The sequence below is a fragment of the Orcinus orca genome, chromosome 18 (assembly GCF_937001465.1).
Source record: "Orcinus orca chromosome 18, mOrcOrc1.1, whole genome shotgun sequence".
NCBI classification, from domain to species: Eukaryota; Metazoa; Chordata; class Mammalia; order Artiodactyla; family Delphinidae; genus Orcinus; species Orcinus orca.
This window is the reverse complement of record NC_064576.1, coordinates 75,764,548-75,792,037: the sequence shown is the minus strand read 5'-3', so window position 1 is coordinate 75,792,037 and position 27,490 is coordinate 75,764,548. Positions and strand designations below refer to the sequence as shown.

General features: G+C 47.6%; 1 protein-coding gene across 2 annotated transcripts in view; it reads right to left on the bottom strand.

Annotated features, from left to right (window-relative positions):
* MIPEP (mitochondrial intermediate peptidase) overlaps positions 1-27,490 on the bottom strand; it is a 133,581-nt gene that overhangs the window by 23,032 nt on the left and 83,059 nt on the right. For both annotated transcript variants that reach the window (XM_033409405.2, XM_012537432.3), the window contains exon 17: positions 1,360-1,481. In XM_033409405.2, the coding sequence (XP_033265296.1) occupies positions 1,360-1,481 (122 nt within the window). The remainder of the gene's footprint in view (positions 1-1,359; positions 1,482-27,490) is intronic.

Below are 27,490 nucleotides of genomic sequence, written 5' to 3'. Positions count from 1 at the left end.
GGATAACAGAGAACACTTGCGGTCCGTGCTGCTCTTCACCAGCTGGATTCAATAAGGAACAGTGTCCCTGACACTCGAAGGGGGGCAGACAGAAATCCTCTAAATTAATGGTTACTCTCTTTTTAAATAGAAAATGCAATTCCTTTAATGCAAATAACTGCAGTTAAATAAAGTACGTTTTCACTCCACTATTTCTGGAGGATCTTTCCATGGGCAATTTTGCGAATATGGTCTCTAATCAGAAATGCTGCCAGCACTTCACTCTCAGCAGCAGGATGACATCGAACGCTTGTCTTGGCTCCGCCCTGAAGGGAGCACTGAGGCCCCGAGGCCCCAAGGCAGGGGGCGTGGACAGGGCAGCTGAGAGGCCCCGCCTGGCCTCGGCTTTGCTGCTTCCAACCGGGAGACTTCTCAGAACTGGGATCAAAAAGGATCTTTTGGTAGAGGTTAGAAATTTTCTAGTCCACTGAGTATTTTTACTAGCTTACTTTTTTACATGCCCGTAAAAGTATAGCAACTGCATGTCTAGGCGAGAATGCATACATAAACAGATATAAATACTGGGGAATACATGTATTTAAAAGCATGTGGTTTTCTAGTAAAGTGTGATTCCTTTAAACAAGATAGTATTTTCCCGATTTTATAGAAATCTTCAGTGAAGAATTATAATGCCCAGAATTGATTTATGGTACTCAATTTTGGCTTCAGAGCCTTTGAAGATAATAAAATTTTAAAAAGTAGACCAAATGTCTACAGTGTGCAGAGGGCTGAAGTCACAATAGCATGTGGGTACCAAGCTATAAAACGTTTAAAAATTCTATTACATCAGACTCGAGTTCAAAAGATCCTGGAACTGAAGGCGATGATGAACTGCCGAGAAAACCCGAGCCTTGGCCAACGACATGAAGAGCTACAGGGTCGGGCGGGGGGCGAGGGCCTGGGAATCAGCAGACCTGGTTCCCATCTGAGTCCAGCTGGTCCGCTGTGAAGCCCTGAACGCATCACCCCCTCTGAGCCTCGGTTCCTCTTATGAAACTCCGGCTCCGCCAGGGCTGCTGGGACTAACGTGATAACCTGCGTGGGAATCGCGAGGGCGCTCCCGGCATCTAAGGGGCCATGGGCCTCAACCTGCGCAGTGAGGCCTCCTGACCGTGCGACCTGTGTGGTGCAGGCAGACCGCTCTGAACGACTGTGAGACCAGGTCTCAGTAGTGCTTTGCTTTCCAAGGAAGCTCCTTCTAAGGACCCGTGGAACCAGAAGCTGGCTTCCCCGGGCTCCTGCTGGGGAGGGGGCCCCGGCACGCAGCAGCCCCAGCGTCCTGCGGGGACGCAGCAGGCCATGAAACCCCCGTCTCTTTACCTGTTAAATGGATCCCGGAGAAAGCACTCCCTCCAGACCATGGACGCCACTGCCCTGGACACCAGGTAGGAGTAGTATTTGGCACCGTAGCCCACGAGGTGGCTGAAGCGCAGCTGCCAGGCCTGCCGGACAGAAAGGACACAGGAGGCGGTGAGGCTGCGTCCAGACGCCGTGTGGGCCCAGCGCAGGGAGGCACACAGGAAGCTGCAGACGTGCCCGTTACATGGCACCCCAGGGGGCCGGCCTCACGGTGGTCACTTTCCACGTGGCGCACACTGTGAGGACTGGTGAGTCCCCTCAAAACCCGCATGCCGAGCCCCAACCCCCAGGACCTCGGAGTGAGGCTGTTTGTGGAGACGGGCCTCTAGAGGTGACGGAGGTAAAACGAGGCTGCCGGGGCGGCCCCAGGCCGCCAGGGCTGGATATAGGTCCTTGTGCGACAGGGGAGACCACGCCAGGACGGGGCAGTAAGGCGGCCTCAGCAGAACCAACCCTGACACCGGACTGTTCTGTACAGGTTCACTGCCCCGGACTCGTGTCTGGCAGAAACAGAGGGAGGATGCCCAGACACGCGGCGTAGCGTCAGCAACAGGGCAGCACGCGTGTCCCATGATTCCGGCCTGCTGGGAAGCCTGGCCACTGGGTCGGGAGAGGGCGCTCTGGCCTGGCACCGGGTGCCGTTCTTTTTGAGGACAGTGACGTTGTTACTGTAAAAAAGGCCACGTGAGTTCCCAGGGAAGAATACCCTTCCATTGGAAAACTCTTTTCCTGCAAATACTGTTCTTTTTCTGGACCTACAAGCTGAAAACAAGTAGGTTCTGGGTGGTTAGTAGGAAGAGGGTTATCCAAGTGCAAAGGCATAAGCTGCCCACAGCACAGTCATGACACCACTGCTACAAAAGCCAGAATTACAGAAGCCATCCTCAAATGACACAGTTGTGACTTAAACATTTTTACTTTACTGAAACAAATCTGACATGCAGCAATACTCTGCTGTCTTTTCATGTGTGCTTTAGCTGACGGTAAAATTGTTAGGAAAAAAAATCGAAGCCTAAGTTTTTAAACTAAGGTAAATTATCTAATAAATCTTTTCACCTCCTGGAAAATTATAAAGTTTAATCATCACCACAAATGTTTAACTAGATAAACAATTTCCACCTAACTGATCAAGCCACAAACTACAAGCGAACAGACAGTTCCCTGCTGACGGCGGGGCGGCGGATCCGAGGACACCTCAGAGTCCCCCACGTGGCACACAGGGGCCCGGCGCTCTGAGTGGCGTCCAGCACCTCACGACGGGCGCTCGGCCTGGGCTGGGTGTAGGGCAGGCCGGCCAGCTCTCAAGCTAGAGCTGGAACAGGAGGAGGTCTGGCGGAGGGAACGGGAACCCTCGGGATCCACCCTCCCCTTCCAACCGGGAAGCGACTGGAAGCAAGGGGGGGCTCGCGAGCTGTGTCCCTCCGTCTGTGTGGGACACCTCGCCCGGCCCTCTGTGAAGGCGAGACCCCGGGGGGGGGCACCACAACCCAGGGCGGTGGTCCCCGACTCCACACGGCCACCACTGGTGCTGGACAGTACACTCGCAAGGCTGTCACAGTAACCAGACCCCCAGGCACAGGTGCCGAAGCCCGGCAGCTCGCCCGGCAGGATCCACACCTGGATACCTGGACACAGAGAGTCCACGGCGTCTGCCTCCCACCTGGACAGAGCTACTCAGGCATGGCGCACACCTTGCTGTCTTGTTCTTAAATTACAGGTTTCCATACCTCAAGACACGCTAAGTAAGTTATACCACCGGACACCTTTCACCAGCGTAAGCTTACGGCACGCTAAGACCCACAATCCCATTGCTGTCTGACCACAAACAGCTGGACTCCTGATAATTCAGCCTAATGTTAAGTCCTTGTTACCACTTCACTCATTCACCTGGAAAAATAAAAGACAGCATCTCATTTTAAGCCCTGGAATTATGCTGTCCTCTTCCTTTTATCTCCGAGTTTCCTTCTTCCGAAAGGGACCTTTGCCAGATGAACGGAAGTTTTCACCCATCCTCTGAAGCGCAAGGTGAGGATCTGGTCTTCAGAACAAAGGACTCAGAAGCCTTTGCACTTTCTCTTTTGTTCTGACTAGAGGTGGGAACCGTCCCATCCTCACATGAGCCCTCCATCCGTCTGTCCTGAGTTACACAACCTCAGCAATCCGCACTTCAGACAAAACCTTGGAGCGGGAGTGGCAGCGCGGCGGGGGCCCCGTGAGCACAGCCGCCAGCTGGAGCCCTGGGCAGGAGGCCCTCCGGGTATCCCTACCTGCTACAGCCCCCTTCTTACCCATGACATTCGTCTGTCCAAATCAGAGACGGGCCCAGGAATGGAAAGGAGCAAAGTAGCCAGTTACTTACACCTGGTTTCAGTTTCAGGCCTAGATGAGGGACTCGTGCAGAGCCAGCACCAATAACTACATGTCAGAAGTTGAGTGACCAAGCTAATCGTTGCTATTATCCTCTCAAACAGCACATCATTTCTCCACTTCCAGTTACACATGTATAAGTGCATTTAACTAAAATTTTAAAACAATCTTATTACTAGAATATTAAACCACCACATGAGAACAGAAACGACATCACTGCTTTCTTGGTTTGGGTCACACAGAACTGAAATTTCCTTAAGAGCAAGGTCCACGAGGCTGGGCCTGTGTCCAGATTCAGCACGGGGCCTGGGGCACAGCAGGAACTCAGCAGCTGTGCTGGATGGGTGGGCAGACAGGTGGACAGACGGATGGACACTACAGGATTCTGTCCCAGGGATGCTCCGTGTTCCCGACAGACTGGACTTTGGACTGAGATGAGGAGTAACATCCAGACCACGAGCACGAGGACATCACAGCGCTACAAACGCATTCTGGATCTCAGGCTGTTGTTATTATTATTATTTTTTTAAAGAATTCTTTGACTACATTATATGACAGTTAAGACTTCTGAGGCTAGTTTTGGCACCAAATGTACGGCATCTGTGTGGTGTTTCCTCATGTGTGATTCAGTCTCCGTCAAGCTTCACAGACTCTGAACAAGCCACGGGCCAGCAGTACCACACAGGCTTCACGGTGCAGCTGCTGTAACAGGACTAAAGGACAGCAGCCTCCTGAGCTAGGCCAGGCTCTGTGCGCGGACCGCCGGGCTTTTCACATTCCCTGAGTACAGTGCTGCTGGCTTGTGGATTATGTCCTATGACACCCAACCCTGGGCACTTAACCACAGCAGTGAGTGGGAGACCCCCCCCCCCCCGCCTTCTCAGGTTCGTGTTCTCTCTTTCTTAATGTTTTCCATGAAGTAACACAGGCTAGTACTCCTAATTTAATAAAAAGTCCCCACTGACATTTTACCAAAACCCATGAAACAACAATGCCAAACAAACAGGAATTCTCAGTTTGGAATAAAACTGAGAATTTATTTTAGATGAAACACAGCCGTTGTGGTGGGCACACTCAGGCGGCCTCCGTGGATGCCGGTGTGAAATCTCCTCACCGTGAGTGTGGGCAGGACCAGAGCCTTGCTTCTGACCCCAGAACGGGCAAAGGAGGCGGGATGTCACAGCCACAGCGAGTTACTCACTTGAGATGTCTGCCAGGCTGCAGACCCGCTGCAGAAACCCTCCTGCTGCCCGAGGTCAGCGGCCCTGGTGGGAAAGCCCACCAGCAGGGACCCTGTGGGATCTGGGGGTGGCCTCTGGGGCCCAGGGCTGTCCAACAGCTGACAGGCAGCAAGAAGCTGGGTACCTCCATCCTACAAGTGCACAGATAAGAATTCTGCCGAGCGACTTCCCTGGTGGCGCAGTGGTTAAGAATCCACCTGCCGATGCAGGGGACATGGGTTCGAGCCCTGGTCCGGGAGGATCCCACATGCCGCAGAGCAGGTAAGCCCGTGTGCCACAACTACTGAGCCTGCGCTCTAGAGCCCGTGTGCCACAACTACTGAAGCCCACGTGCCTAGAGCCTGTGCAGTGCAGCAAACAGTAGCCCTGCTTGCCGCAACTAGAGGAAGCCCGCACGCAGCAACGAAGACCCAACGCAGCCAAAGATAAATAATTCAAATAAATAAACAATTAAAAAAAGAAAAGAATCCTGCCGAGAACCCAGGTGAAGCAGCCAGGCCCCCAGGTGAGCCATGGGCCCGGCCAACTCCCCGACTGCAGCCTTGTGGGGGCCCAAGCACGGGCCGCGGCCTCCTGACCCGCGGGGGCCGTGAGCTGTGTACTGCTGTAGCCACTAGGCGCACGGCAATTTGTCCCACGGCGATAGAAACTAACACCGTTATCTATCTCAGCACGAGAGCTGTGTCCAAAAATACTAACAAAAAAGTAAATGGAAAATATGGAAGGGCACCTATATTTATTAAATGTATAACCCTGTGTCTTCATGGATATCTTTTGAGGAAGGTACTCCTACAAATGCTTCATAATTTTCAGTAAATATTTTAACAGCTTACACTTTACAACAGACTCAAAAGTGTAATTTGGTCAAGGCTGCCGGCAGAGACTGCCCAGTACCCCTCGTCCGTTCAGAAACAGAACTGCCCCTCTGCCGCTCAGCTGGAGCAAGGCCTGTGGCCACTGTTCTCCAGGCCTCCTCTGGGCTCAGGGTGGCTGTGCCCCTACTTCCTGCAACCCGATGTGAATGGAGATAACGTACTTGCCAGGTGCTTCAAAACAAAGCTGCTCACACCCTCGACCTCCTTCCCCTTCCTGCTACGCCTTAAAGAAGTGAGAACCAGACCCACACCTGCGGAGGAGCCGCCAGCCCACCGGCCCCACCTGCTCAGCTCTGCCTTGCTGGGCAGGAGGAAAGGAGCTTCATCCTACTTACATCACTGTATTTGGGGGTCTCTGTCACAGCAACTTAGCCTGCACACCAACAGACGATCACACAGGATTCAGACCGGCTTTCTTTTTTTTTTTTTTTTTTTTTTAGCGGCACACGGGCCTCTCGCTGCTGTGGCCTCTCCCGTTGCGGAGCACAGGCTCCGGACGTGCAGGCTCAGCGGCCATGGCTCACGGGCCCAGCCGCTGCGCGGCATGTGGGATCTTCCCGGACCGGGACACGAACCCATGTCCCCTGCATCGGCAGGCAGACTCTCAACCACTGCGCCACCAGGGAAGCCCCCCCGGCTGTCTTTCTAATTCAGAGCCCCTGCCTCACTGCTGCTCTGCACTGCACACCCCAAGTATCTAATATGGGACCTACTGCTCCCTACAAATGTGAAAGTTGCAACCGTCTTGATTTCAAATTCCTGATCCTCCCAGCAGATCCCCATGCCATATTCCTGTGTTTATATTTGACACCTACAACTTGTAAATTAATTTCCATCACGTCAGCTTCAACACATATCAGAACACACCACATAGCTATTTTTACAGCTAAAAAGGAAAGCCCCTGTACAAGTTGATATACGAGCGAGTATTATACTAAGTTAAAATGCTGACACTGTTGGACCGGGGAGGACTCAGGGACGTACGGGCGGCTCAGTGCTGACATCGGCAAGAACGTGGCTGAAGCATAACGATGCCAGTCCTAAGTATAAAAACAGTTACAGTGTTAACACTGCTCTCCAGCATATAAAGGCAGCGGCCACAAATCCCTCCTTCATGTTACCATCGAAGTCTGAGTAATTTCCAGAGTGCCAATACGAGAACTTTATAAGATCTCAGTGACAACTAGAAACCATTTTCTCTGCTAATGGTAGACTTATGGCTTATTTTAAGGAGACTAGACCCAGTCTTATGAGAAAAAATGACTTCTAACTACCTGACCAAATCTCTTTAGGCAATTAATAGTAACACAAAACATTAACCACCAATTCTATTTATATATAAATATTGAAAAAAATAAAAGCTCTGCAGAACAAAATTTAACCCCCCCTGGAAATAGCTGTGTGTGTCTATCAAAAGCAAATCCACGAGCAGAACAAAGATGTAACCAATCCACATGGAAAGGCATTTATTAGATGGAACATGGGAAGGTAACGTTAATCTAATTAAATGAGATAATTAGGTGAAAAGCAATAAACAGAACTGGAAACTAGACATGCTGGGTTTTTTCCTCCTAATCAAAGCTCCTTAATATTGCTTTTCCCCTTGCCTGTAACATCTCAAGGAAAAAATGGCAGATTCTTCATTTTAAAGGAACCCGTGGTCAAGTAATAAGGACTTCCACAGAAAAAGAGAGCCTCTGGGGTCAGGAGGGCAGCCCAGGGGAGCAAGGCGAGCCTCCACAAGGACAAGACACAATCCGGAAGCTCTGGTGTTGGCACTAAAACAACCAAAACACACTCACAAAACGGCAACAGTAAGTCCATACCTATCAATAATTACTCTAAATGTAAACGGATTGAATTCGCCAATCAAAAGACACAGGGCTGAATAAACTAAGAACAAGACCCAACAGTATGCTGCGTTTAGCTTTAGTCTTTTCAAGGAACTAGAAAAAGAAGAACAGATTAAGCCCAAAGTCAGCAGAAGGAAGGAACAATCAGAGCAGAAATAAATGAAATAGAGACTAAAAAGACGATAGAAAAGATCAGTGAAACTAAGAGCTGGTTTTTTGAAAAGTTAAACAAAATAGACAAACTTTTAGTTAAATTCACTAAGAAAAAAACGCACAAAGGAGTCAAATAAAATTAGAAATGAAAGAGGAGACACTACAACTGATGCCACAGAAATACAAAGGATCATAGGTGACTACCATGAACAGTTAGACACCAACAAAAAGGACAACCTAGAAAAATGGATCATCCATAAAACTCCAAGAGGAAAACATAGGAAAACACTCCTTGAATTAGCCTTGGCAGTGACTTTTTCAATTTCACACCAAAAGCAAAGGCAACAAAAGCAAAATTAAGCTGAGCAACATCAAACTCAAAGGCTTCTGTAAAGCAAAGGAAACCATCAACAAAATGAAAAGGCAACCTGTGGAACGGGAGAAAATATTTGCAAATCATGTAACAAATGATATATGATGTCATTATATAATGTCTAAAATATGTAAAGAATCCATACAACTCAACACAAAGCAAACAACCTGCTTAATACAGGGCCAGAGGGTCTGAAGACGTTCTCTTCCAAGGGAGACAAATGGCCAACAAATGCACGAGAAGATTCTCAACATCACTAATCATTACAGAAATGCAAATCAAAACCACAATGAGATGTCACCTGACACCTGTCAGAATGGCTCAATAATACATACATAAAAAAAACAAAAAACCAAGAAGAGGGACTCTGCCACTGTCTTCATGACTGCGCAGTTCAACAAAGGCAGCAGGGCCTCCACGGGTGTGTCCTTCGTAGACTATGCGACTTTCTGCTCGTGCATGAAGAAGGGAACACAGAACAGGAACTCCTCGGCAGGGAAACGAGCCAAGAGCAGGGGTGCAGCCCTGGCCACCGCACCCCGGGGGCGGGGCCGGTATCGAACCGGTGGGAGCAGAGGCTCCTGAAGCTCCACCTTCCCCCCTCCCAGGGACCCTCAGAGATGAGTAGCTATCGTCTCCAACCTACAGGCCAGAAGCCCCCTCTCCTGTGAGATCATGCTGAGGTACAAAGAGGGGAGGACACCTGCAACCATCTGATGTCAACTAGGGCTCAGCACCTTCCTGCAGCAAACAGGCCCGGGGACCCGGGAGCTTCCCTTGGAGCCCCGGCTTCCCCGCCTCACTCTGCATGCCGGCAGTCAGGAACCTGTGCGGCTCCCTCCCTACTTCCCTCTGTTTCCATTCCAATGACACTGCAGCTCGAGGCCTCCTCCAGCGGTGATGAAGGGGCACTGCTGACAGTGGGGGACACGCGAGGTCTCCCCCCAGCCCGCCGCATCCTCACGGCTGCAGGAAGGCTATGCTGCCAGCTCCCTCCTCTCTTGCTGGTTGGGGCCCTGGCGCAGTGTGTCCCCGGAGTCAGACCAGAGTCCTGGGCTCAGGGCCGCCGCCCCCAGCACGGTACCCCTCTCCCCTCTATTCTCTGGTCAGCACCCGGATCATCCTTGTGGACGGGCTGGGGAAGGTGATCTACGGATGGGGCAATGAAAACACACTTGCTTCATATTTTCAAAATACTCTCCCAGTTCCAAAGGAGTTTTATCGTGCCCTCAGAGTCTCCAGAGAGAAAGCTGGAGGGGCCGTTCCTCCTTCCCTGAGCTCCACACCGGCAGCGGCGGCTGGCGCCTTACCCACCGGGGGTGGGGAGCTTTGGTGCGATGGCTCCGAAGTCATCCTCTCCATGCCCGGGGGAGCCTTCACAGACGCCGCCCTCACGGCCACACTGCGGCCGGGGAGACGGACACTAACAAGGGCCACCAGCCTGGCACTCATCACTGTGAGACTCCCGGACCCTCACCTTGACCACGCCCGCCTGGCAGGGCTGCCGTGCGGATTACACGAGGGCAAGTAGGGAAGAGGCCCGCACTGTGCCGGCCTGGGGGGGCCTCCACTCATCAGCCACAGACCTGATCCTCTGCAGTCGGGGACAACACTGTGACCAGCACGGTGTTCTCAAGAGACAGTCACAGAAAGCAGGTAGAAAGGTAGGACAATTAGAACCAAACTGCTGTAATCTGGACATAACTGACATCTGTCAGTCCCAATTCTCTTTCTGTAATTAGTTTCAGTAATCCCTGAAATTATTAAGATATCAACAAATAGGTAAAAAAAAATAGTGTACTGACTATACACACACAGGCACAATTTCTGAAGTGACAAAAGATATGTACCCAACTACCTTGGTTGGAATAACTGCTACTTTGCAAACTCATTTCCTAACTCGCACGGTGAAAGATCCCTCTGCATCACATTAAAGTACATCTGGGGCTTCCCTGGTGGCACAGTGGTTAAGAGTCCACCTGCCGATGCAGGGGGACACAGGTTCGTGCCCCGGTCCGGGAAGATCCCACATGCCGCGGAGTGGCTGGGCCCGTGAGCCATGGCCGCTAAGCCTGCGCGTCTGGAGCCTGTGCTCCGCAACGGGAGAGGCCACAACAGTGAGAGGCCCGCGTACCGCAAGAAAAAAAAAAGAATCTGCTATTAACTTTAATTTGTGTTGCCTACGATGTGTTATAATACAAAAGATAGAGTGTGCAGTGAAGAAATATGTCTCACTAAGGGTGATGCTCCTGGTGAGATGAGACTGAATTATAGAGAGGTAAGAACACGCTCCCCCTTGGAGCATGCAGTCTCTGCCCCGCGTGTAAGGCAGGCCCTGGGCCCCTGCCAGAAGTTCCTTGAGCGGCAGCACAGAAGTGCAGCCCGGGGCTCACGATGCTATGTCATCTGCAGGTCGTGTCACTACCTGCATTTTGTACAGAGTAACTGACAGAAATAAAGTTCGTGACTGATCCACTGAAATTACCAGGGCTGCCTGCTTTCAATCAACATGTCATCAGTCCTCCCCGATTATTTCGTCTGAAGAACGTCCAAAATTCCTGACGTAACAGCTTTTAGCAATTTCTTACCCAAAAAAAACCCCCCAAAAAACCCTGCTATATTTGTGGTTGAAACATATGGAAAACCTGGGTAATGCCCAACAGTGCATACTACTGCAACTCAAAACAAGTGTTGGATAAAAAGAATCAACACCTACGTATTATTACAACTTTCATATAAAAATACTATCAACTAGCATTACTTCACAGTGCTGTAATAATAGGTGCTACGGGCAGGCTTTCTTCTTCTCACATCTCCTGAGTTTGAAAGTTCAAGGTGTGATCTTCCAAAGGCTCAGCTGTGAGCAGTGGCTTGTTTAAGGCTGAAATGGACTGATGGCCTTTTACTTCCTTCTAAATCTCTAGGGTACTAAGTCTCACTCCACGTCACAACAGCCAGCACACCTTCTGCGCTAGCTGACCTCCGGCTGGCCTCGCAGTTCAACGTCCTCCTCGCGGGAAGGAGCACAGCCCACCACGTGTCCCCCATCACAGCCCTGCCCTGCTCCCCCGCGGCTGCCGGCATTCGCTCTGTTTAAAAATTCAGATAAAACTCACACACCATAAAATTTACATTTTAAAGTGATTTTTAGTATACTCACAAAGCTGTGCTATCAAATTTTCATCATCCCCCAAAGAAACCCCTGACCCGCCAGCACTCACTCGGCACTCCTTCCCCCAGCCGCTGGCAACCACCTTCTACTCTCTGTCTCTGTGGATTTGCCTGTTCTGAATATTTCATATAAATGGAGCCGTACAGTAACTGGCACTGCGTGTTTGGCCTCTTTCACTTAGCGCACTGTTTTCAAGAGTCATCCACGGTGTAGTATGTGCCAGTACTTCATTCCCTTTAATGGCAGAATAATATTCCACTGCATGGATATGCGATATCTGCATATCCATTCATCCAAACGTCAACTAAAGTACATGTGGTTTGCTTCCACTTTTTGGCTATTATGAATAAAGCTGCTGTTAACATTAGTGTACAAATTTGGGGGCAGACATATGTTTTCATTTCTACTGAGTATATACCTAGGAGTGGAGCTGCTGGGTCATACAGAAACTGTGTTAACTTTGAGCACTGGCCAAACTGTTTTCCAAACCTTCTGCACCACTTTGCATCCCCACCAGAGGTGTATTAAGGTCCAGTTTCTCTACATCCTTGCCAACACTTGTTATTGTCTCTTGTTATTATATCCATCCCAGCGGGCAAAAAGTGGTACACCTCATTGTGGTTTTGATTTTGCACTTCCTTAAGGACTAATGTTGTTGAGCATCTTTTCCTGTGCTCATTGGCCATCTGTGTATCCTCTCTGGAGAAATGTCTATTGAAATCCTTTGCCCATATTTAATTGGGGTTGTCTTTTGATCGTTGAGTTATAGGAGCTCTTTATGTATTCTTGGAGATTAATACCCATCAGATACCTATTCTTCCATTCTGAGTTGTTGTATCCCTTTCCTGATGCTGTCCTTTGAGTACAGATTTTTAAATTTTGATGATTCCAAATTATCTTTGTGGTTTTTTTGGTGATTTGTGCTTTAGCTGTCAAATCTAAGAAACCACTGCCTTATCCAAGGTCACAAATCATCACACCTGTTGAGATGATCATGTAATTTTTTATCCTTCATTGTGTTGATATGGTGATTACACCTGATTGATTTGCAGACGTTAAACCATCCTTGCATCTCTGGAATAAATTCCCCTTGATCATGGTGTGTGGTCCTTTTAATGTACTGTTGAATTTGGTTTGTTAATATTTTGTTGAGGATTTTTGCATCTATGTTCATCAGGAACACTGGTCTCTAATTTTCCTTCCTTGTGTCCTTGTCTGGCTTTGGCATCAGAGTAATGCTGGTCTTGTAAAATTAATTTGCAAAGTGTTCCCTTCCTTTCTGTTTTTTTGTAAGAGTTTGAGAAGGATTGGAATTTTTTTCTTCAAATGTTTGGCAGAATTCACAATGAAGCCATCTGGTCCTAAGCTTTTGTTGGGAGAATTTTGACGCCTGATTCAATCACCTTACTAACTAGTAACTGGTCTGTTCAGATGTCCTATTTCTTCATGATTCGATTTTGACAGGTTGTATGTTTCTAGGACTTTATCCATTTCTTCTGGGTGGTCCAATCTGTGTCTAACTGTTCATCGTCTTCTTACAATCCTTTGTATTTTTGTATCATCAATTGTAATGTCTCCTCTTTCACTTGCAGTATTATTTGAGTCCTCGCTTTTTCTTGGTTACGTGTAGCTAACAGTTGTCTACTTTGTTTTTCTTTTCAAAAAACCAGCTCTTGGTTTCATTGATCTTTTCTACTGTCTTTTTAGTCTCTCTTTATTTCTCTCTCATCTTTGTTATTTCCTTTCTTCTGCTAACTGAGTTTAATTTTGTTTTTTTGTTCTTCTTCTTCTAGTTCCTTGAGGTTTATAGTCAGGTTGTTTATTTGAGGTATTTCTTCTTAAATGTAGGTGTTTATGGCTATAACCTTCCCACTTAGAACCACTTTTGCAGCATTCCATAATTAGATATGTTTTGCTTCCATTTTTGTTTCAAGATATTTTAAATTTTTTCTTTTGATTTCTTTGACCTGCTGGTTTTCCAGGAGTATGTTGTTTAATTTCCACATATCTGTGTAATTTCCAGCTCTCCTCCTGTTACTGATTTCTAGCTTTATGGCATTTTGGTCAGAAAAGATAGCCGGTATGATTTCAGTCTTCTTATATTTGCTAAGACTTGTTTTGTGACCTATCACATCATCTATGCTGGAGAACGTTGCACGTGCACTTGAGAAGAATGTGTACCTTGCTGCTGTTCAGTGGAATGTTCTGTGTTTGTCAGGTCCGTCTGTATAAAACATGGCTCAAGTCCAGCGTTTTCCCATTGATTTTGTCTGAATGATCTGTCCATTGCTGAGACTGGGATACTGAAGTCCCCTATGATAAGGCTGTCTGTTTCTTCCTTCAGATCTGTTAGTATCTGTTTAATACGGTTAGGTGCTCTGATGTTAGGTGCATGTATATTTATGACTGTTATATTTTCTTGATGAACTGACTGCTTTATCATTATGTAATAACCTTCTTTGTCTCTTGTTACCATTTTTGGCTCAGAGTCTCTTCCGTGTGATGTAAGTATAGCTACCCATACTCTCTTTTGTTTTCCATTTGAACGAACGTCTTTTCCCATCCCCTCACTTTTGAGTCTGTGTCCTTAAAGCTGAAGTGAGTCTCTTGTAGGCAGCTTATTGTTGGGTTTTATTTTTTTAATCCTTCAGACACTCTATGCCTTTTGATTGGAGCATTCAGTCCATTTACATTTAGAGTAATTACTGATTGGTAAGGACTTTTTCACGCTATCTTTTAATTGTTTTTCTGGCTCACTTGTAGTTTCCTTGCTCCTTTTCTGATTAACTTCCTTTGTAACTTGATGATTTTCCATACGGTACACTTTGATTTCCTTCTCTTTATCTTTTCTGAATCTACTGTAGGTTTAGGCTTTATGGTTACCATAAGGTCTACATAAAACATGTTATAGATATAACTGTCTATTTTACACTGAGAACAATTTAACTTTGATCACATAAAAACATTTACGCTTCTTTTACTCCTTTTCTTATATGTTTTTGATGTCAGAATTCACATCTTTTTATATAGTGTATCTATTAACAAATTACTATAGCAACAGTTTTTTTTGTTTTTTGTTTTTTTTTTTCTCAGTATGCAGGCCTCTCACTGCTGTGGCCTCTCCCGTTGCGGAGCACAGGCTCTGGACGCGCAGGCTCAGCGGCCATGGCTCACGGGCTTAGCTGCTCCACGGCATGTGGGATCTTCCCAGACCAGGGCACGAACCCGTGTCCCCTGCATCGGCAGGCGGACTCTCAACCACTGCGCCACCAGGGAAGCCCGCAACAGCTATTTTTTAATACTTCTGTCTTCTAACCTTTACACTCGAGTTAACACCATGTTACAATATTGAGTATTCTGCACCTGATCATATGCTTGTCTTTACCAATATGTTGTATGTTTTTATGTTACTAATTAGCCTTATTTCAGTTCAGCTTGAAGAATTCCTTCCAGGTTTAGTGATGCAAGGCAGAGTTAGTGGTGATGAATTCCTTCAGCTCTTGTTTATTAGGGAAAGTCTTCATCTCACCATCATTTCTGAAGGACAGCTTTGCTGGGTAAAGTATTCTTAGTTGGCAGTTTCTTTCAGCACTTGGAATATTCATCCCATTCTCTCCTTGCCTATAAGGTCTCTACTGAGAAGACTGCTCATAGCCTCATGGAGTTGATTTCTGTGTATGAAAGAATTTTTTCTCTTGTAGCTTTAAAAATTCTTTTGTCTTTGATTTTAGACAGTTTTATTATTATGTATCTTGGAGAAGATTGTTTTGGATTGAAATTTCAGGGTGGCCTGTTAGCTTCATGAACTTGGGATATCCAGATCACTCCCCAGGATTGGGACGTTCTCAGCCATTAGTTCTTTAAATAAGCTTTCTACCCCTTCTCTCCCTCTCTTCTCCTTCAGGGACTTCAATGATAACTACATTACTTCTCTTGATGGTGTCCCATTAAGTCTGTAGGATTTCTTCAGGTTTTTTTTACTCTTTTTACTTTTTGGTCCTCTGACTGGATAATTTCAATTGATCTGTCTTCTGCTGATTCTTTCTCCCACTTGGTCAGGTCTGCTGTTGAAGCTCTCTATTGAATTCTCCAGTTACGTTCCCTATCTCTTTGTTGAACTTTTCATTTTGCTCTTGTATTGTTTTCCTCTATATCATTAAATTGTTATTCTGTGCTCTCTATTAGTTCTCTGAGTACCATTAGAACAATTATTTTGAGTTCTGTGTTGGACAGTTCCTGGATCTCCATTTCTTTGGGGTCAGTTACTGAGCCCTGAGGCATACATGGCAGTGGAGGTCAGCCCCAAGGGTCTAGGCTGGCGTCTTGCACTCACGCAGCTGCAGAGGCCTGAGGTGCAGTTCCCAGGCTCCACCAGGAGGGGTCAGAGAGGAAGTGGAGGGACTCAGGTGTCAGGGCACATGTGCACCTGTGGGAGAACACTGGTGAAACCTACAGGGGTCCGCACTGTGCTGCACGTTGGTTTCTTTGGCGGCAGAACGTGCTGGGTTTGTCTGCAGAGCAGGTCTGTGATCCGCCATCACTCCTGCGACACAGCTGCTGTTGGCGGCCCCTGCTTCTCCTCCTGGTTCCTCGCCATCTCTGTACATCTCACCTTTGCTGATCTGGGGTGGGTGAAACTGAAGTGGACCTTTGCACGCGTCTGAAAGGCTGAGGAGGCTGGTCACCTCCCCCCGCCCCTTTCCCAGTGAGGTGCACACTGTCCAGCAGGGAAGCTCCCTCTGGACGTCGAGTGGGGCTGGCAGGGGGCTGGCAGGATGCAGCAACGTGCAGCTGCTCCCTTCTCGTCTTGTGAGGTTATTCTAAGGCTTTTTATTTCACTGTTTCTGATATTTCTTAAGTGGACTCTAGGACTCTCCCAGAGATGTTTTTGCTCAGGGATAGCTAACTGTTGATCTCTGTGGGGGACTGAGACTGGGATCTCCTACATTACCATTTTGGTGACTTTACTCTTGAAATTCCAGTCTTGATTACTACTGCTTTGTAGCAAGTTTTGAAATTAGGAAATGTGACTCCTCCAATTTTCTCTTCTTTTTCAGGACCGTTTTGGCTACTCTGGGTCCCCTGCATTTCCATATGAATCTTATAATCAGCCTGACAGTTTCTGCAAAAAAGGCAGCTGAGGGCTTCCCTGGGGCACAGTGGTTGAGAGTCCACCTGCCGATGCTAGGGGACACGGGTTCGTGCCCCGGTCCGGGAGGATCCCACGTGCCGCGGAGCGGCTGGGCCCGTGAGCCATGGCCGCTGAGCCTGCACGTCCGAAGCCTGTGCTCCGCAACGGGAGAGGCCACAACAGTGAGAGGCCTGCGTACAGCAAAAAAAAAAAAAAAAAAAAAGGCAGCTGAGATTTCAATAGTGATTGTATTGAATCTGCAGGTCAATTGGGAGAGTGTTACCATCTTAATTGATAAGTCTTCTAATCCATGAATGCAAGACATCTTTTCATTTATTTGGGTCTTTAATTTCTTTCAACGATATTTTATGGTTTTCAGTATACAAGTGTTAAACTTTTTTGTTAAATTTATTCCTAAAAATCAGTTTATTTTTGATGCTATTGTAAATTGAACTGTTTTCTTAATTTTGGGGGTTTTATTGCTGGAGTACAGAAATACAGCTGATTTTTGTTATTGATCTCATATCCTACAACCTTACTGAACCTGTTTTTTAGCTCTAATAGATTTTTGTAAATTCCTTTGGATTTTCTATGTACAAGATCATGTTACTCACAATAGAGAAAACTCTACTTCCTCCTTTCCAGTCTGAATGTCTTTTATTTCTTTTTCTTGCCTAATTGCTCTGGTTTAAACCTATAATACAATATTGAATAGAAGGCAGACAATGTTGTCTTACTCCTATCTTAGGGGAAAGCTCTCAGTCTTTGACCACTGAGTAGAATGTTAGCTGTGGGTTTTTCCTAAATGCTCTTTTATCAGATTGAGAATCAGCACTGACCCTTGATTCCTTGTCCCCAGATACTGATCAGTCCTCAAGTCCTGACAATTTTATCTCAATACATTTCTTAAATTTTCCCCTTATATACATGCCTACTGTCAATGCCCAGATTTAGAAACTCATCATCTCTTGCCTGGATTGTAAGAGCTTTAGGGCAGGGTCTATGTGCATTTATTTTTGTAACCAAAAAAGCTGCATTCATTAAACAAGATCAAGATGCTATGAAAAAGAAAGAGGAAGCATCAGCTACTGGCAATAAAAATATAATCATGAAAATCAAAACTAAAACCAACCAAGCCAAAAACAGGAGGAAGAAAAAAATGAAGGCAATCTCCCAATATAACATTAAACAAAAGCATAACAGGAAGACCTGAAGGAAAGAAAGAGAAACTTGATGGAGGGACGTCAGTTTTGCTGCACGATGAACGTGGTATTTCGAACAACCCTCCTGAATGAAACAACTGAAATGCTGGATAAAAATATATTTTGTAAAAAGATTTTGAGACTGCATTGCTGAGATAGGAGGGAATGAAATATTACCAAGATGATCAAGTAGATCATTTTTACAAATAAAAATGGATGTGTCTAAGTATATGGTAAATTCACTACATTTTTATATGTTTTCTGTTACTTGGATAGATTCTTTTCTCCCTGCCTTCAGTCTCTGTACCCTCCACCTCATCCTCTGTATTGAAACTATAACTCTTCCCTTCTGTTTATATCTGCTCACGTCCCTGCTCTGCTCACAAAGTTCAGGCCTCTCCTCCTGTCACACGTCACTTGTCCCTCTTCCCCTCCTCCTACCCTGGCTTCAGTTGGGGCAGAATCTGAATCAGAAGTGACCAAGCCCAGGAAAGAGGTTATTTCGTACTCCCTGAGGCAGACCTGAACACTCCCCGCTCTACAGCAGAGCATCCCAGACTGCACCATGTCATTTTTCACACTGTCTTATACACACACGTGTCTTTCCTAAAAGACAGTGTCTGTCAAATGAAGTACCACGTGAGGAGAAACGGCGGGGCTGGGATCAAATGGGAGTCGTGGTTTATTTCTAAATGACGTAGTTGTAAAGCATCTCTCTCTGAAAAGGTCTTCTGGTTGATTTGGGAAAGAAGGGTAGAGTAAGCAAAAGAACAGGACAAGATCAGTTAACATGGTGTTCTTCAGACTGTGAGGCCATTTTCTACAGTGGTTTGTGAAACCAATACAGCAGGTTGTAATGAGCATTTTAAAAAATTTAAAAAAAGGGAAAATACTAGAGTACAGTGCACACAATTAGAGTAACTTTTAGTCTGTGGCACTTTTGTTTCAGTTTTACATACCTAAACATATAACGTAAGCATTTTGTATTGTGGGTTTGGTCAGAATGCTTGAAAGTCAATGAGTTAACAGTTCAAGGACACTGATAAGAAAATCAGTGCTACTGTAAGTACAGAGAGATGCCAAGGATATAACAACACATGAAAAAGCTTAAGATGGGTGATCTTAAGATAGTGGATTTCCCCCAACAGGGAAGCAGATGACGAAGAGATCAAGAGCCCCTCCCCGCAGCGCTCTGCATTTAGTGCTCGACACTCTAGTGAGTAGAAAGCAGGCTCTCGGATGATGGGCTAGTCTCTCCTGATCCTGCTTCTACTGTCCTGTCTCCAGGGTGATCATGAAGCCTGGTCATCCTCTAAACTGAACAGAAGGAGCTGTAGGTTATAGATTAGGCTCATGAGGTGTAAGCGTTCTGAGGCGCACCACCCTGGAAAATGAACGACAGTCAATTTCAGGAGTGACCACAATGAGCAAATGCAGATGTGAAAGTAACTCAGGTTACCGAGTAAGGACCGTACCAACGTCGCTTCCCAGACTGGACGACGTACCATGCTAGCACTGGACCTCATCATCGGGGAAGTTGGGGGAAGGAGCGATGCCTGCAACTTACGAGTGAACTGTTTCAAATACGAGGTTATCAGAAATCATCAGGACGAAGTGTTGTGGGTCCTCCCGGGACCAGCGGCCGTGGTCCCCCCAGTGACAGACAGGGCTGGTTCCTCTCTCACCCCCAAGACCAACCACCTACAGCGGTTCCCTCATTTCAGACGAGCCCGCGCAGCAGCACTTGCTGTCACGCTGCTCTTCTAAACTAAGCTGAGGCCGGATATTATTCTCCAAGATCTTCTTATGTATTTACTTCTTCACTTTAATTTAAACTCCATATAGGACGGGTTCAAATTTCTGGAGGATATAGTAAGTTTTAAGAGGGAAAATGAGTTAGGAAAAGTGTTATGAGATAAGTGCAAACGATCGCTTGACTTACAGACCTCCACTGCTTTCACTAAAGGACTGAGCATGAAAGGGCTGTTTAGACTGTACGCCGGCTTAAGTGGAAAAAAGTTATTGCTGAAATTGTATAAATCATTTCAAATATTGTTTGATTTTAGCTTTTAAGTGTCTGAATTTTTCTAAATGTTCTGAGAAAGTCTGGTTCACTTTTTACTCTCCATAAATCAGCAAGTATTTCAAAGCTTCCCTGAGACTTGAAAAACATACACATGTGAAAAGAATGATTACGTCATCACTTAGTTAGAGACCTGAAGAGAAAGTCTATTAAATAAATGAACCAGCTGGGTGCTTGCTTTCATAATTATTAATTATATACGTTACAAATCGAGATGTAAACGACTCCAAGGTAAACCATTCTCACACATGAATAACCTGGTCGGGGAAACAGTGCTGGAGCACATGGCCGTGGGCGCACTACTCCAGGGACTCAGTGGCCCGGCCCACGGCTGTCCTTGCGGGGCAGGGATCAGCCTCAACATCCTGACCAAACAATGCCGAACACACAGGGATGTCCGTCTGCTTTAATGTATTAACGTGCTTCTGCTCTCAGCCATCCTACATGCAACTGATGAAGTTATCTTTCCCGCACACCACCTGTATCATGAAATCCCCCCTTTCAGTAATCATGTATTACACTGACAAGAATAGTAACAGCAATGATACTTAACATTTGTTGTGTGTTCAATACGTGCCAGGCACTGGGCTAAGTGCTTCTGACATGCATGATCTCACTCCCTCTCCACAATAACCACACAGGTCAGAGCTCACCGTCACAGAGGAACATCTGAGGCCCCCGAGCGGGCATCTGAGCCTAGAGGTCCATATAAGCATCACGCCTGCATCACCCACCACGTGGGGTGACCTCACCCTTGGGGGAGCCTCTGTTGCTCATCCCCCCCACCCCCAAGAACTCCAGCCTCCCTGTCTGTGTCCACACCTCACTGCCTCACTCCTGCCTTCATAATCTGAATACACACTCTTGATCCAGGAATAGTCTCAAACACACGTGCTGGCTCGCTTTCAAATCACAGATCCAACCAGAAATATGCCACTGAGACCGTGAACACGACCAGGATGCTCAATGCCCCTAGTATTACTTGGTGCGATTGTGAAAGTTCAAGCCACTGGACCAGTGAAGGACACCAGGGTCACAGAAATACTGAAAAGGGGCAGCAAAACATTATTTATACGTGTTGTGAGGTTTCATCTATATATGTAAATACACATTTAGAGAGAGAGAGAGCGGTATCTGGAAAACCTCCAAAACCCAGTGAATATGTATTAAAAGCAGTAGGTGTTCATTAAGAATGCCAGCCACAAAATCAACAAACTAAAATAAATAACTTTCTATGTGCCGATGATAAACAGCTAGAGGAAGTGGGAAAGAGAGACTAACAGACCCATTCACAACAGCAAAAAAAAAAAAAAAAAAGTCATACAACAGGAATACATTTAACAAGATGTGTGAGGCGCTTCTAAGAAGACCAGTAAATATAAAACGGTGTGATAGGAACAAGCAGCTCCGTAACAGAGTAAGGCATCTGTGTAAAAAAACAAAAACAGAACAACTGATAACAAAAAACGTCACAAAGGATTATCCAGCCTCAGCAGGAGCCCTGAAACGGAAGCTCAGACACAAATCTTGTATATGAAACTCAGCATCTCATAAAGGAGGCCTTTTCAAATCAGTGGGGAAAGTGGGTTTTTCAAAAACCAATTAGAAAAAGTAAAGCTGGTTCCAAATCTCATACTTTACACCACTAGAAGCTTAAGTAATCAAAGATTTAAAAGTCAAAAATAAAACCACAAGAGTCTAGAAGAAAATATTGGCAAAAATTTAAATATTCTCAGGCTAACAAGTTATTTTTAAGCGTGACAGGAAACTCAGAGAAAAGCCTGATAGATTTAACTAAAAACAACAATCACCACCATCTAGCAAACTGACAATAAAACCTTCTGAATGTTAAAAAAAAAAAAAAAAAATTACAAACGAAGTTGAAAGCTGAATAACAAGATGTGGGAAATATTTACAACAAAAAAGATAAAAGGTTAACATTCCTATAAAAATCAGTAACAAAAAGATCAACCTAAACATGGGAAAATGACAAAAATAGGCAATTCACCCCCTAACATCCATACAGATGGAAAAATGTCATAGGGGAAGATGCTGGTTTTACTGGTAATAAAAGAATTACAAGTAAAAATAAGTTACAGCATGTGTGGCCTATCACACTGTCAAGGGAACGCTATCTGGACTTTAACTTTGCACGTGTGTGGGAAATAAACTGTGCGTGACCTGCAGCCCAGCAATCCCACTCTGAGGAATTTACTGTGACAACAGAGCAGCTGGGCAGGCGCACACAGGTCTCTGCGTCCACAGGGTTACCTGCTCCATCACCACCACCGCCCTCTTGGCTCAGGAGGCCACACGACGCCCCCCTCCACGGGTCCCACTTCCCGCCCTCCCCGCTTCTCCCGCCCACTCTCCACTGAGCTCTCGTCGGGAGCAAAACTGCCTGTATTTTCACCTGCCCCCTTGACGGCCCCCTTCACTCTTCTGCTGCAACAGAAACCTGGCTCTCCCCGCGATCTCGGGCCCTCCCCCGGGTCCCCGGCCTGGACGGGAGGCCGCGGTGCTGCCCAGCTCCCCGCTCCCGCGGCTGCGGCCACTCCTTCCCGGAGGCTCTCACTTCTGCCTCATCTTCGCTCTCGCCAAGGCTGCTCCTGTCGCAGGTCTGAGGACGCCAGCGACCGCACAGCGAGTCCTTAAATGCCCCTCCCCCTGCCTCAGAACCTGCAGCTGCCCCTCACAGGAGGCCGCGGGAGCACCCCAGGGAGCACCCCGGGTTATGTGAGCGGCCCCCGAATGCCACCGCCCGCGTCCCTGCAGGAGGGAAGCAGGCAGGTCAAGGGTGGAGGCGACGTGAGAGGGCGACGAGGTGGAGCCGTGCGGCCTCCAGGAGAGGCCAGCGCAGGAGTGAGCCTCCCCGAGCCCCGCGGGGGCCGGCTGCCGGCACAGCGACTCTAGCCCGGCAGCTTCGGCCTCCCGACCTCCAGAACCGTGAGAGGAGAAACGCCTGTGCTGCTTTAAGCCACTAAACGGGCGGAGACCTGTGACAGCAGCGACAGGAAGCTCACGGCGCCCTGGCCTCCTGACTCCTTCCCTTCTTCCCCTCCTTGGGGGACGCCGTCCTCGGCCCCAACTCGTGTCTCGCGCCCACGGTTACGCCTGCACCATCGCTGTCTCCGAGGCCCTTCCCTCACTCTAGGAGCCGGTCCCAGACCCCGCCGGGACTCGGGACCTGCTGAGCCCGCCGCCTGCGCACAGGCCGCAGCCCCGGGACTCATGTTCTCTCTGCCCGGCAAGCCCACGGTGGGTCATCAGGACAGGTCTGCACACTCCAAGGCCACCACCTCCTCCCGTGCCACCGGACCCACGTGGCAGAGCCACAGCCCTGGCCAGAGCACGGCACCTGAGCCCCCACGGCCGTGCCGTGGCCCGGCGGGCCTTGCCTGCCTCCTGTGGGCCCCGGGCCCCTAACGCCGTCTTGGGAGCTAGCAGCGCCATGTCCCCACTCACTCCCTAACGCCCACGTGCTGAACCACAGAACAAAGCAGCCCGAAGGGAACGTCCACCATGGCCCCTCCGGGCCCCAGCCTCTTCCCACAAGCGTGCGCCGGCGAGGCTGACCCTGCGCGCCTGTGGAAGACTCACCCCCGGCCACGTCCCCATCACTCTCGAGCAGCGTTATTTGTCAGTCTCTGCAGATCCTTCCCACCAGCCTCTGCGTGTCATTTCTCTTCTTAAAAACCAAAATGAAATCCAACAGAGAAACAGCCTCTCTGCCCCACGCCCCTTCCAAGCCCCATTCCTCTCCCCTCGCACGAAATCACCAGGGCGTCCCCAAGTCCCCTCCCTCCGTCCTCTCCTGACCCGCACTCACTGGGCCTTCACTCCCACAGCTCTACCGGGACTGTTCTCACCTGGGTCACCAAGGACCCAAGAGTACAAACCACACGACAGCCCTTGCGTGAGGCTCAAACAGGCAGAGCTAGGGGTTACCTCGTGGGGAAGGTGCGTTGACTGAGGGGTTCAGTGCCTTCTGAGGTCCCGGAAATGTTGGTCTCCTGACCTGGGTGGTGGTTACAAAGGTCTGTACGTATATAAAAATTCATGGAGCTGTATATCAGGATTTGTGCACTGTATGTAAGTCATGTCCAATAAAAAGGTTAAAAAAAATCTTCAATAAATATTTGCTGGGCGTGTACCTTGCATACCGTGTGGGGACCTGGAGAAGTGGTGAATAAATGAGAATGGGCCTTGCTCTTAGGGAATTTCACTCCATTTGGGACGACAGGAATTAGTCAAATGACATCAAGAAATGAGAACCTGGGGTGAAGGATAAGGAGGGCAGAACTGCTTTCTGTGAGACTGTGCGACAGAGGAAGGACGGGGTCTGGAGAAGCAGCCTTTCCCGGGAGGCGAGCGTGGAGAAGAGGAGGGGGCTCCGGGCAGGCGGTGCGCCACAGCCTGAGGCCAGAATGCAGGACCCGCAGGACCGCGGCGGGAAGGCCCACCCCCAAAGGGTTTCCAGGGCACACTGAGAAAAGGTCTCGCTGCAGTGACAAGGGCTCCTCACTAACGGCCCCGCGTAAGGCCGGCCCACCCGGAGCAGAGGCAGGTGAGACGCATGTCTGTGTCTGTGGGAGCTGGTTCCATCTTCAGGTGCGTGTGAGAGAACAACGTGACACGGTGTCCCAGGGGACGGGGCCAGAGTGGGAGGGAGACCAGCTGCAAACCCTTTCACGCCTTCGGATTTTTGGTCACATGCATGCATGACTCAAACATAGTTAAAATGTAAGATTAGCATCACTCAACCAGAGGCCTCTTACAGGAGCTGGTGCTGCCCCCAGAGTCCCAGGGGCACAGATATAAAAAGACCGCAGGACGAGCCCTCTGGGCCCCGAGCTCCCTGCATCCTGCCCACGCTCACCATGGATCACTAGGGCGGAAGCTTCTGGAAATGTAAACAGCATCAAATCTACAAGACACACGTGTATTATTTAAAACGCAAAGTCTACCTGGTAAAGAACAAATGAATATCCTGGATTTTAAAATTTCATTTTATCTAGCCTATGTGAATTTTCAGGCAAAAGAAAAAAAGCATAGCACTATTCATGAAAACCAAGATGAAAATGAGAGTCGGTGACTTGGCTCAAAGGACTACATTATAAAAACAACCGGGTAGTCACATAATTTCCTCATGTTTTAAATCAGTGAAATCTAGAGTTGCAGCTGTCCCACAAACTGAAACCATATAAATTTTTAGAAAGTGAGTCAATTGTGAGATTAAAGTTTCAATTTATAACACTTCTGTGTTTTAGTTACAAAGTCATAAATAAATCTAGCATGACAGAGAAGGTAAATATTTTCTCAGTTGTTTATGCAGCCAAAGAGGAAAGGAATTTAACATGCAATTGACCACTTAGGTTTTTCTAGGTATGTACCATATGGTCTTTGTATTTAGGATAGAGAAAAAATAAATATTGTTTTGTTTAATCTAACATTTGCTTAGCAACGTCAGATACTCCAAACTGTGCCACCTGGGCATGCCTTTACCTCCCAGGAGACTTTTTTCATTTGTACCAGAGCCAGGGCATAAGAACAGGAGGAAATGTAACCTCTTCCCCAGGGGGGAAAAGAGCTAAAATAGGAGAAATGAGAATTTCTACCAAATAATTGAAGTGGAATTCTCTGGAGAGAAAAAGATGAACTTTTAACCACCTCGGGGTCTAGTTCTACTGTTTAACAGACAGTATTTTTTCTTTTTTTTACACATTGAAAAAAAGAGACATTTATGCCATTCTTTGAACACACATCTGAGCAAGTGTGAGGTAAGAATAGACAAAGGTCAAAAGCAGACCTCGGAGTTCTATATAAAGGCTCCCACGTGATCAAAGCTTTCTCTCACCAGGCTTTCTTTAAAAATAACTAATAAGAAAACATCTGATTGCCATTTTAATCTAGATAGAAATCATCTAATAGATATTTCCTTATCTTAGTGTTTTATCAGTTAATCTAAAATTAGAGCTTTTAAAATAAACTCATGAATGCTTGACGCCACATGGTCAATAAGCTGACACAATTTTATTATGAACTGAACTTGTGACATCTATGAAGAGCTTTGAAATATACATTCAAAATTAAAGCTATAAAACCGGAATTCCTCACGTGCTGGAATGCACACATGTCGGGTATCTGCATGGATCTCTATACACACTCACGTGTATATTTTGAAGAAAGAAGTTCTTCAGTGAGCAGGAGAGAAAATAACCTCTAGCGGTAGCACACCCCAACCGTGGGGAGCAATGACATCCTCTCGTGGCGAGTGTTTCTGTTACCTTTCTTCTTTTGAGACTCTTGAAAAACCAACCAAAGGGAAACACCACAAAGCAAGCGCACACGGCCGGGCTGCCCCCAGCCTCTCCCGCTCCCTCCCCTCCGCAGGCTCAGCCCTCGGGGTCAGGGGCGGCACGTGAATGAACGTTGACCCGGGTGAGCACACTGGACAAACGACCGGGTCACCCCTGACTGCACTCCAACTCCCAACTGGTCAACTAGCGGCCACTGTCCTTTGCACATATCATCATGACAGCGGCAAACACCAGCTTAAGAATCTGCTCGAAAACTTGAGCAGTTTCCAGACGGGAAGCCCTCAGATCACATGTGAGTTGTCTGATGAAAGTTTATCTATCAGTCTGTTCTTTGGGAACTCACAACACACATCCACGATAAATGTCCTACAACTGATGGTCCAAGCGACGTAGCACAATGTAACCCTAAATTAATAGAAAAGGGCACAGCATTGTACTGTAATAGTGGTAGAAATAGGAAATACGTTTAAAATTTCAGTTTTTGCTGATATCTGAGAAAAAGCTATTTCAATCAGAAGATCTTCCCCACCGACACCGGCTAACCCGGGTGTGCCACCTCTTGCAGGTCCCCCGCACAGGGGCGCTGTTCCCCTCCATAGCTCACAGCATCCTCTCTGAAGGTGAACACCTCCCAAATCTACACGGCTCCCGCCAGGATCTGCTTCCTGGCCTTCAGACCCATGGATCCAACAGCATCCTCACCTCAGACTAAACCCTTCCCCTCTGCACCCCTCCCGTCTTCCTGTTTCACTGACGCCAGCCCTGCCCACCGCGGGGGCCGCCCCTCCCAGCTTATGGAGCGCCAGCACCAAGTGGGTTTGCGGGCTCCTGTGCCTCTGACCCTCCTCTGCCCGTCCAGCGGCCTCTTCCTCCTTGTAGCTAACCTCACAGTGTCACCGAGCTGCGCCTGAAGGGTGTTCAGCCCCCAGGGATGCTGGCCCAGGTGAGGGCACAGCCCAGCAAGGGGGAGGAAGAACGCAGGGCCTGATGAAAACGAAGGCGCCTCTTTTCCTCACCCATCCTTCTGGGGAGAAGCCTGCCTCTGGATATGAAAACTAATATCCCAGCGTACCCGCTGTACCAGCTGTACGATGCATCGGAAAGCCTCAATGTGCTGTAGGTTGTCGTATAAATTATATTTTCCTTTTCTCATTGTTTAATTTGAGGAAATAAAATGATTCATTGGAGAAAAATAATCTCTGGAGATGAGTAGAGGGGAAAACTGCCCCTCCTCTGGTCTCGGGGGACTCGAGAAGTCTCCTGTCCATCTCACGTTAGAACCTGGCAGTCGCCCTGAACCCAACTTCCCGCCCCGGCCCCGC